Genomic DNA, 11779 nt, shown 5'->3' with positions numbered 1-11779 from the left:
CGATAAAAAAAATATGAATATAATCAAGTATCACTTTGCACGAGAAACGTTCAATAAACCAACGTACTCTACAACTGAATCAGAAGTTTGCCCAGTTCAAACATGCAAGGCAGGTAAAGAGAACCGTTTTGGCAAACTCCCGCAGGAATTGCGTGGAATATGGAGCAATGATTCTTATGGATGGAGTTGCCGACAATGTCCTTTGAATTTTTTCAAACCAAGCAACACAAAAGTACACGTCTCTTGTTCCCCTTGTCATAAACTGAAACTCTCTACTGCTTCAAGAGATTCTTGTTATGACCCATATTCAGATATCTATATCAATTTTCACAACCAAATAGGTCTGCAGATAGCTTTTGCTTTATGTATAACTGGATTTGTCATTAGCTTTACTACCCTTGTTGTTTTCTTGAAATTCAACAAGACTATTGTTGTTCGAGGATCAAACTTTCCCCTGATGCTATTACACATACTATCGATGACTACCCTTTTTATTATTGTCCCTTTACCTTACACTATTTTCAAAACATCGCAGCTGGTTTGTTTGCTTGAATTGATAACAACATCAATATTAGTGTTTTGGCCATACACATTAATCCTGGTGAAATGTCAAAATATGTTACTAGCATTCAATTCAAAATTACGCCTAACGAAAGGTGTTAAGAGGAAAACACTGGTGACTCAAGTATTATTTGTACTAGTACTGGGTTCGATTAATTTAGTTGCTTTGCTATTAAGTTTGAAGACAAAACCAATCCACATAAACATTGAATTGAACTATGCGAAATATGAGAGAATCTATCAATGTAATACTATGCCTCATTTCAATTTACAGGTAGTTCTAGCAATAGTTTTACATGGTGTATCAATGATTCAAGCTTATCGCGGTCGTAATCTTCCTGGGCCATTTAATGAAGCAATGCCAATCGTTTATTCATCGTTTACAAGTATTGTAACATACATGACTTACTTTCCACTTCAATTTCTTCAAAATAATAACAATATCAAAATTGTTTCGCAAGTGTTAACCATTACAACTGCAAATTTGCTATTTGTAACGATATTTTACGGCAGCAAACTTCATATCATTATTTTCAAACCCCACAAAAATACAACAGAATACCTGCGTAATGAAATGTTCAAACTATCAAAGAAAAGAGTCAACTCAAAATTAAGAAAATCAAAGAACTGATTTGCTAACCAAATTGGCCCAATTGGTCATTGTAATATTATAAGAAAATTATATCACACTCCACAGGTTTTATATCTTATAAGTGTAAACAGGTATATCAAAAATAGGCTACTCTTAGGTTCCAAATAAACGTGGGGTTTGAATGACAGGGGGATTTGAAAATCTTCAAAATTTTAATAAACGAAGGGGGGCTAATTGTCAGGGGGTTAGAAATTGTACTTCTGAAAGCTCTAAAAATAAGGTAAATGTAAGCTAAAATCAGGCTATTTAGAGCAAAATAAGGGACCTTTTCTCTGACAGCTGAAAATATTTTCAAAAAATTAAAAAAGGGGGGGGGGTCCTAATAAGGTCGAGGGGATGGAAAAATATCGAAAAATTAACAAGCAGATGGCCCGTTTATTTGGAACCTAAAAGTATGTTCAAAAGAAAAGCATATAAATTATCATCAGGATGTAAAAATACTATCACTGCTAAAAGATCTCTATTCAAGAAAATCCCAATGTTATTAAAATGAAGAATATAATATGAATCTGATAGCAGAGATTGCTTTTTAACAGATACAGTAATAAGATATCTAGGATATCAATAATATTAGCTGGTCAAGGGTAAGGTTTTCAAGGGTATTAATCATTAATCAGTTATTCAATAGACCATTGCCTTCTCCTACATAACTAGCTAACTAGATGACATTAACAGTACACAGATGTTAAGCTGGGCGTTGAAAATGAAACTCAGTCTGCGTGTGCGCAAGAAAACGAAAGTGGTTTTCATCGACAAAAATGGAGAGGGAACAAATCAAAGAGTGGAAAAAGAGAGCAGACGAGATGAATAAAGCCAGATCGAATGACGATTTTAAATGGAGGGTACGAGGAAGCCCTCGTGAAAAATTATATTTTAAAAAGATTTTTTGTACAAGAACGGCTTAGAGGCCCTTGTGCCTCAACTGTAATCACCTTACAAATTGTAAAGTAGCGTTGACTTTTACAGGGTTCCCAGCACTTAAGAGAAATATTTTTCCCTGACTTTTTCCAAAAAAAAGACCTTTTTCCATGACTTTTAGATTGACCAAGGTGCCTTTTTCCCTGACCAGAGCAGAATATTGGGCCTTTTTCCCTGACCGTTCGCCCCGACAGTATTTTGAAAAACACCATATTGAGATAAAAAAAATAAAACTTAATACAATTTCAATACATATTTTTTTTAAAAAGCGAGTCTACTAAAACCCCACTAAAACCAGGATACAAAAGGGGTACCGTCGTATGTAAAGATGAACGTGCTATCATTTGAATGAAAACTTTCCTCTTTCTAAAAAGATTGTCTTCAATATGCATCATTGCTGATAATCCTTTCTTCATTCCAAGATAATAAACATTACTTTTGTCAATTTACATTCATTTCAAGAAAATAGCTCCTAATTTAGTCACTCATTTTATTCACAACTCATTATAAATATTATTAGACACCTGCAATTTATATCATCACGTAGCAAATTTCAAAACTAGGATGAATGGGAAAACATTTTAGGTTTGCTAGATTCAAAAACTTTATCTTATAGGCTCTACCTATACACAGGCCGAAAAAACTATATCCTGCAATATCAAAACTAAAACCATATCATACAGCTATATGAGCTAAAAATATAATCCAACAGTTGAATTTCTAACTTAAAAAGTGAATAATAACGTTTAAGTTCGCTCAAAAAATATTCTTAGATCTACTTAAGTTTTTGGCGTTTTGCTTTTATTTGTGTATGCAAGTCATCAAGGTCCTCGTTGAGTTCATTCTGTCTTCTTTTTAAAGCATTAGCCTTAGTGATCAAAGAGACCATTTCGTTTGGGCGTTTTTCTGCCTCACTAACTAGATTGACGAAATCACTGTCGAGTGACTGGCAAGTCTTTTTGATTTTAGATTCCTTTGCAACAAGCTCATCAATCTCTTTTTGAAGAAGTTCTCTTTTTTCTTTCAATGCATCCTTTGCTTCACTGTCAGCCTTTTCCTGTAAACTTGCTTTGTAACGTGTATGGGCTGATTTGCAAGACAACACTAGTTTAGATGGTGGAGAATAGTTGGAAATGTCGATCTTGTTAGAAAGCAAATAATCTTTAACTATCTTCTTTGCAACAATCGATTCATCTGAAATGTTAATTCTCATTGATGCTTTACCTACGCTAAAACCCCTCTCAACAGCAGCTTGACCATGACTGAGTGTTAGAACAACCTTCAAAACAAAGCTAAATGATTTGCATTTTTCTACTGCAGCTCCCAAATCATTGAAATAGAAATGATCCAATCTCATTTTGGTTCGGTCAAAGAGCAATAGGTCATTTAGATGGGAGCTTCTTATTTCTTCGATGAATTCGGTGTACTCTTTAAGCGCCTCATCCCCTTTTTTCGATGTCAAGAGTTCTAAAGTTTGGAGATGAGAAATAATCAGCTTCATTTTTTCTTTCAAAGCTGTCATATCTGTCTGGGCAATAACCTTAGGATTGAGTGAGTCAGCATTTCTCACAACAACAGAGCTTAGGGGACTTCTTGCAAACAATTTAAGAATTGTTGTTTTGACGTAATGAATACATTCGTTGTAAAAATCAGCAAGTTGTTTGTTAGAAGCAACGTCATCTTTCTTGAGTTTTTTTATACACTTTCTAGCAGCAAATCCGATGGTGAAATTTTTGCCCTTGAGGTAGTTAGCTTCATCATTTAAATCAATTTTTCGCAAGTCACTAATGGTAGAACATCCAATCAAAATATCGGGTCTGATGAAGACTTGGAATAACTCTTTCAATAAACTTAGCAGATCCCCATGTAGATAAGGGATCATTGGCTCATCACTCTGATATTTGGTTAGAAATGGTTTAAAGATATCAGCAAGATAACTGAAAAAGTTTAGCTTTGCCGGAGTAAAATAATCATTTACTCCTTCTAAAACGTTTTGGTAACTTTTTGAGGAGGGTCTTTTTGACCGTGATAAACTTTCCCAATGGTTGACCATTTTGACCATGTTCGGCCATAACTCAACCAAACGATCTGCAACTGGTCTATCTTCGATCCACCTTAAAATTTAAAATGTAAAACTATTCAGAAATGATTGTAAAAGCAACTAAATAACTAACCGTTGAAAATGTGAATAAATTCGAGGCAAATCCATAGCTAAAAGTTACTTGAAATTGATTTCTCTCAAACATGCTTTCCATTGTTCTACCTGAAATCAGCATGGATCTTAAGTGAAAACAAGTGAGAAAGCAACACATCTGAACACATAGATGAGTAAATTTTTGACAAACCTAGTTGCGCAAAAGCTTGATGGAAATTTCTTGCACTCTGTCTTCTTGATATAATCTTCTCGCCGTGCCGGTGAATCATGGAAAAGCTGAAACGACCCTTTTAAAATCTTTTTTAACCCCCAATCTGAACTTTCCGTTCCAACTTTGAAAGCATTATGTATGGTGTGGATTCCACATGAACCAATATCAATAAGTCGATGTTGTTGATTTAATTCTCTTTCTTCTTGAACAAGTTTGAGTAGTGATAGGTTGACGTTAGGGCCGTCCATACCAATTTGTACGAGTTTGTTTGTATCTAATTTTTTGACAGATTCGTCTAAATTGTTTTTGAGATCAGCTGAAGTTGCATGACCAAGGAAACATGAATCAAAGTAGCGTGTTTTCACCAACTTATCAGTTTCGTCAAAATATCTGATCAGAATATCCATCTCCGATTTTTGATTAAACGCATTCAAGCTCTCATCATAAGAAAGAACAAAGCAAGGGCTTGCCATTATCCTGTCCATTAGACACGTTTTAAAGTATGGTGCTAGACCAAAATTTGTCATGTACATCAGTTTGGTAGAGCCCAAAGAAAAATCTTTAGTGATTGGACAAGGGAAAATATGATAGCAACTATTGTAAGAATAACCAGCGTCTATGCATTTTAAAGCCCAACAGATTTCGGCTTGTACAACGTCTGCATACGTGGTGACAACTTCTAAGGTTGTTTGTACCTTTTTACCAGGTGTTTGCTGGCTAGCTGATGACGTTTGTTCGCTAGTTGAAGGATTTTTCTGGACACTTTTTTTAGACTTTGGATTGAAAAAAGTCTGAATTTTTACATTCAATTCCTTGTGTTTACTTCCGCTAGCATGACTCACCAATGCCTGTCTGCCCATATTAGATAGCTCAATGTCTTTTCTACATGCAGTGCATTTCGCTTTGTTATTATTGTCTTTATGGATAGCCAACCAACTCTTAAATTCGTCATCTTCCAACCACTTCTCATTGAATACTGTTATTTTCTTTTTCTTATTACTCATTTTTCTACCACTAAAACGAAATAAAAGAAACTAATGAAGAGATAGCTAAGTAAAACAAAACTGTCAGAACTGTGGACTAAATAAATATCACAGAGTTTACAATACACCAATACTTACTGGCTGATAAAATACCTGCAAAAATGAAAGAGGAAAAGGATAATATCATTTCAATTATCATTTGTAATTTGGAGTTGACTGATTTTGGAATTCCCTGACTTTCCCTGACTATTCCAAAAATAGTTCCCTGACTTTTCCCTGACTTTCACTACTTTTTCTAAATATTCCCTGACTTTTCCAGGTTTTCCCTGACTTTTTCCAAAAAAGTTACTTTTTCCAGGTTTTCCAGGTTTTCCCTGACCGCTGGGAACCCTGTTTTATTAGCCTTTGTTGCTACCTGTTCGTCAACTTGAAATAAACTATTACATACATACATACATACATCCTTCTCGGAAGCGATGGGGAGCTGGAGTTTTTTGTTTACATCCTGTGGTTTCACAGCCTTGATTTTTTTTTTGGCTTTAGCTCAAGTTCTTTATGGTTCCATTTGAAGCAGTTCGACCAAGGTTTGTTTTATATAACTTTTTGTATCCTAGAGACTATGTAAACATAAATACAAGCCTGATTCCTCCCCCTACTCTGACAGCCCAAAATTGACTCTATTCAACTCTCAAAAACAAAAGATAGGAATTTTTTCTTGTATAAACTTTTTTGAGATGAAAAGAACAACCTTTTGGCTTTTCAAAAATATATATTTTATATTTCTAACATTTTTTTAGACAAGTTATCAACCAAAACAAAACCCATACTTTCACTTCTCCTACACAACTAGCTAGCTGGATGACATTTAAAAGTAAAAAATCTATCTATGCTGGAGTAATTGGTCATTCAAGAAACAGTCGCATCCTGTACTTTTGTACTTGCTAAAAGCAGATAATTATGCTGTAGAAATTTGAAAGGCACTAAAATTTGTTATTTAAAACAACTCAGAACGTTCTTGAAATACCTATCATACAGCGAAAATATATATATCTATCTAAAATAGGTTGAAAAATAAGAATATATGAACGTCATACTATGTATATACAAGGCCATCAGCCATAAACACAGTTTTAATATGGGATTTCTTTCTGATGGAATTATTCTAGAGAATAAAATCATTATTTCTTGCTAAATAACCATTCCTAACTGAGACGGAAAACTTTGACAAAAATTTCTATTAGATGGAAATCCGTCTGAGACGGAGGAACTTTGATCACTGACATTGATAAGAAAAGAATTAGTACGCACACTTGTAATAATTTTGTTTAGTGCTGGAGTTTTTTAATTATCGAGTATACATGACATCGGGTCTAGCAAAAGGTCTATCGAATAAAGAATTTCTACAGCATTACCTGCTATCAGCAGGTACAAAACCAGTGCGTCACAAAGAGCGATATTTCGGTCGCACGGAAGCACTTCAAAACACCAGCTTTTTTCGAGTTTTGTCTCGTTTACCCAAACGCTTCAATCTCGTGTAGGCTTAGGGGTCAAGACTAGAACCCCCAATACGAGACATTTGCCTGACCGAAAAAAAATCATCATCATCAATTTCGTTAATTGTCAGAATCGTTAACTCACTGGAAATAGGCAATTTCATAAAGTTTTGTTTTTTTTCGGTTGTTCTTCATTTTGAAAATAACGAAGATGAAAAGTTACCATCAATCCCGCAAGTAAAAGAAGGTATTCCGACTACTCTACGAAAAGTGCGCTCCCGTAGCGAAAAGAATATCTTGCAATGCATAAAACTGACGAAATCCTTTCTTTTTTATGCTTAAGTGATGTCACCATTGATCCTGATTTGACAATGGAGAACCAAATTTGACAATGCATAATTATTACGAGCAGCCGAGAAAGTTTGTGTGACGCGATAAACAAGCGCTAGAAAAACGCCCACTGAAAATTGAAACTAGGAATTTATTGAATATTCCATTAATGAAGTATCAAACACTTTTTGGTTTTGTAATTATTATAAATTCAAAGTTTTTAAATACTATTTTTTGAAAATCAAACGAACAGCAAAAGTGAATTTATAATAATTGGGTGGGTATTGGGCATACGGGCGTATAGCACGTTCCGAGATTGGAAATTAGACAAGACTAAAAGACGGGGGCATTTTGTAATAGTAATGATATGACATTAAGGGAAATTAGAGATTAAAACCCCGAGTTTCATTTTGAAATACTTTGAAATAGCACGAACAAAGTGAGGGCTATTTCAAAGTATTTCAAATGATACGAGGGGTATTAATCCTAATTTCACGAAATGCCATATCATTCCTGGTTAATTATATGACTGATTTTATTATTTCTTAAAGAGCTATCCGAAATGGGGATTCCAGAATTAAGACAGAAAATTTTTGATGTATTGCTATAGAAATATGATGTATTGCTTCAAAACACAAATCATTTCATCCCATATCACTTTCAAATTGTTGCAGATGAATATATCATAAATATAATGTCAAACAACAAAACTAATAATCCATTATCCAAACTTTCAAACAATATTATCGGTAAAGAAGATTCTTCATAAAAATTGTATTTTCGGCTCCTTTGCAAAGACGGCATCATTATCAGCGAGTCAGGTTCGTAATCAGTGCCATATTCTTTCTTTCGCGTATCTCCACATAAAATGGTCACAAATGAAGTGTTCAAATTATATGGTTCGTATTCGGATATATTCTCCCGTTCTCCTCAAGTCCACGAGACTTCGCCCATAAGTGCATTTATCCAAATGTTTGTGTCTATGTTTTTAGAATTTTGCCATAATAAAAGAATAACATCATCGCATCATCCAACAGCTCAAATTTGTTGTCATCTTTGTACATTTTTCTTGTACTTTTCCTCCTTTGATTTTGATCGAACAGTTATCTTCTCAAAATATTTGTGTTTGTTTTTAAAAAACCTGCTTACTTTTGTGATCGAATGTTGTCAAAAATAATCGAATGTTTGGAAAATTCGAACACTACTCGGCGCGTGAAATTATGTTAGGAGAAAATGGTTTTGTTTTGATCAAAAATATTAATTCTAAAAATGAAGTGAAGAATCTTAATTTCTCCTGAATGGTTCAACAGTTTTGTTGTTTACGTATTTGTAAACTGCGTCTTGTTTGTGGCGGGACGACGGAAAAGAGGGCGTATTATTAGAATTTTTTGGCGGGAGCAGGGTATTACAAATCAAGTGGGGTATTACAAAATAATACCCCGCCGTAGGATAAGAGCGGGCAACCTAAAGAAAATCAGTCATATAATTAAAGTATGTAATATCAATTCATCATTTTGTTATTTTTATTTTATATTATTTATTTATAAAGTGAATTTTTGTATTTTTGAATTAAGGACATAAAATGTAATATATTATATTTGATTGTCAATGCCAAAAGATATTTCTTTACTTAAAGGATAACCTGCTGTGTTGCTTCGACACTTACCCCCGAATTGTTTTAGTAGGTACTTCAGCCACGTGACTAAAAACCGCATATATGTTGAATCCGACTGGCCAAAAGAGTAATTACATAAATTATTGTGGAAGTGAACGCTTGAAACAAATGTTTGAGAAATCAAAAAGACAACTTTTGTAAGGATGTTGAGTTTTGTGTATATCCCACTTTGTGATGCACTGAAAATGGGATATATTATTTTGTTATTTAAAGATGCTAGCTATATCAATCTGACCAGTCTGGGGGTGCAGTACGCAGTGCTGATGAGTCCCTATACTGATGAAATGCATATAATTGGACAGAAATTCTTATTTCTTCACATTTATATTGATCATGTTTATTGACAACCTACAATAATCGTTTGGGAGAATGCGACGACCTATTGACTCAGTTTGGCATATTAAATTTCTCCAGTGTCTCATAAATTATTTTTGGTCTGTATTTTATCATCCGTCTTTGTTTATTTGGATGTAAAAACAATCAATTGAATGAACTTTTGTTGAAAATAGTGTCCGATACTACCGCCACCAGGAAACAACCTTCTGACCTTTTTCTTTTTTCCTGTATATAACACCCAAAAAAGAAATCATGCAAGCAAGGAATATGAGTTTTCTGAGATTTCCACAATGAAGCCATAGTGGGGAAAGAGGTCTGATCCCCCTTTCCTTAAATGATCCCCCTTTCCTTAAATCATCCCCCCCTTCTTCAGTCACGGGACTTCTTTTCACTTTATTGATATTACGCAAACGGCAGTGTGCGCCAAATTATTTTGGCTTCATTTTTGATTTCAAGCAAAGGTCTTAGCAACAGGACGCGCGTACATAGCAACAAAATGAAACTTGACAGAAGGTTTTCAACCAGATTTATTTAGATAAAGCTATAAGAGGTTCATTACTTGTGGATTTTAAAACCTACATAAGCAAAATCGAAAGTTGTTGGGAAGAAAAGAGTAAACGCAAGACATATGGTTTGATTGTGTTGTTCAGGTACCGTCAACTGCTCTAATTTAAAAAAAGGGACGATTGGTCGAAACATGGGACTGTTGCATACCGTAGGATCGTCTAATATCGACATGCGTCTTCTAATTTCGACATAGCTTTAGGCTGGTCTTTGAAATAAAAAATCAAACATAAACAAATACATACCAAAGTTACCATTCAATCACTAAATTGTATCCCTATCACGTCACAGATTGTTAATATATATAATAAGAGAAATGTGAAGTGTTATTACTTATAATATTTGAAAAGAAAACTTTAACGATGTAGTAATCACTAAAAAACTAATTAGCATACTTTCAACGAAGATGCCCAAATCACAACAACATTTTGCACGCGAGGAATTTTTTAGTAGACCTATTTTTACCGTGAACCGAAAATAATTAAAAGAACCAGGTTTCCCTTTATGAATTTGAAAAGGGACCGGGTGTGCTATGTGCGGCGGCTAGAAGTTTAATGCGGCCTCTTAGCGCCTAGAGCGCGTGCTTGCAAATAAACAATAAGGACGGGGAAACCAGGTCGACTAAGCGCGCAAATTATTTTTATCAAATGACTTGTAAGCGTAATAAAGTTGTAAAATTTTAATGATGGACACGAGAAAGTTACAAGGAAGTTTGCATGCGTTTCGTGTGTTGTGTGAAACTGCTTATAATTTGACTGTTTTTTTATTGAAAGGATTGCAATGTTTACTGAACTTCTAGTTTGATGGATGAACTTGTTTGATAAGAATGATACCAAGAATTTCATTCAAGGTTTGTTTTGATTATTTTACAGATCTGGTGTCGAAATTAGAAGACATATGTCGATATTAGACAATTCTACGGTATCTGGTCTGTTGTATAGACATTTTTTCAAAGAGGCCACCCTGTTGAATAATTATGTAGTCCAGCAGAAAAACAATGATAAAACCATGCATAATTATTACCGTTATTACAATATGCATGATGCAGTAATTATGCATGGCTTTATCATTTGTTTTTATGGCTGGACTACATAATTATTCAACAGGACGTCCTCTTTGAAAAAAGGTCTATTTTCACTTACTGTAAAATCGAGAGAGAAATTATGTATTTTTTAATACGCCGTTCTTTAACTCAAATCAAATTACTTTGGAGGTTCGGTGAAATGGTGGCCGAATTTCCGTCCCATGTTTTGTCAGACAGAATAGTCCCAAGTTAGAGCAGTTGACGGTAATGTTTTTATTCTATCTGAACTAGTGATATTAAAAAAGACCAAGGAAGCCCTGACTGTTCTTGGTATCCCCCCTAACCTTGAAAAATGCCTAGGTATCCCCCAAGGATTTTGAACAAAAATAGCTAACAAATATCTGTGAAATATCTTTAATAGACAGAGAAAGCGAAATAATAAACTATAACTTCTTTCTTTGTTTTACAACTTCCATAACAGTGCTTGAAAATAATCTACAATATATATGCAAGCCCCCCTTTTTTAAACTACCCCCCTTCCTTGCTACTTTTTCATGAAAATTTCTTCATTTTTTTGGAAGGTGTCACCCCCACCTCCTTATAAAGAAAGGGGGTTTCTCAAATGGCATTGGTTGACTTGAGAAAAGGTTTGTCGTTTAGTGGTGATATGAACCGGCAGTGAACTGTCACTGCAGGTCGTTGCTGCAAGCGGTAACCACCTCTCAGTCATCAGTCAGCACGGGTTCTTCACCACAGCAGACAGGCAGAGCAGAACAGCAGAACACTGAACTGAAAACACCAAGCTCAATGAATGACCACCCCAGCGCATGCAGCGGCAGCGCATGCAGCGCATGTCTAGACGTCTAGCCCCAATACA

At 34.7% G+C, this 11779-nt stretch overlaps 1 protein-coding gene across 1 annotated transcript; it reads right to left on the bottom strand.

Moving 5' to 3' along the window:
• Positions 1-2179: 2179 nt before the first annotated feature.
• LOC136800974 (uncharacterized) lies at positions 2180-5065 on the bottom strand. Its single transcript, XM_067057586.1, has 2 exons — positions 4477-5065; positions 2180-4245 (listed from the first exon to the last, which is right to left on the bottom strand). Exons 1-2 carry the CDS (start codon positions 5028-5030, stop codon positions 2907-2909), a joined length of 1893 nt encoding a protein of 630 aa, XP_066913687.1. The 5' UTR covers positions 5031-5065; the 3' UTR covers positions 2180-2906.
• Positions 5066-11779: the final 6714 nt, after the last annotated feature.

The sequence above is a fragment of the Clytia hemisphaerica genome, unplaced genomic scaffold (genome assembly GCF_902728285.1).
Source record: "Clytia hemisphaerica strain Z4C2 unplaced genomic scaffold, Clytia hemisphaerica genome assembly, whole genome shotgun sequence".
NCBI lineage: Eukaryota > Metazoa > Cnidaria > Hydrozoa > Leptothecata > Clytiidae > Clytia > Clytia hemisphaerica.
This window is presented reverse-complemented; position numbering and strand designations above follow the sequence as displayed.

Excerpts from the sequence above, each read along its gene's own strand:
- LOC136800974 (XM_067057586.1), bottom strand. The coding sequence starts at position 5,030 with ATGTACATGACAAATTTTGGTCTAGCACCATACTTTAAAACGTGTCTA. Across the intron at positions 4,246-4,476 it reads TCAAGCTTTTGCGCAACTAG|GTGGATCGAAGATAGACCAG; the intron begins GTTTGTCAAAAA and ends TTAAATTTTAAG.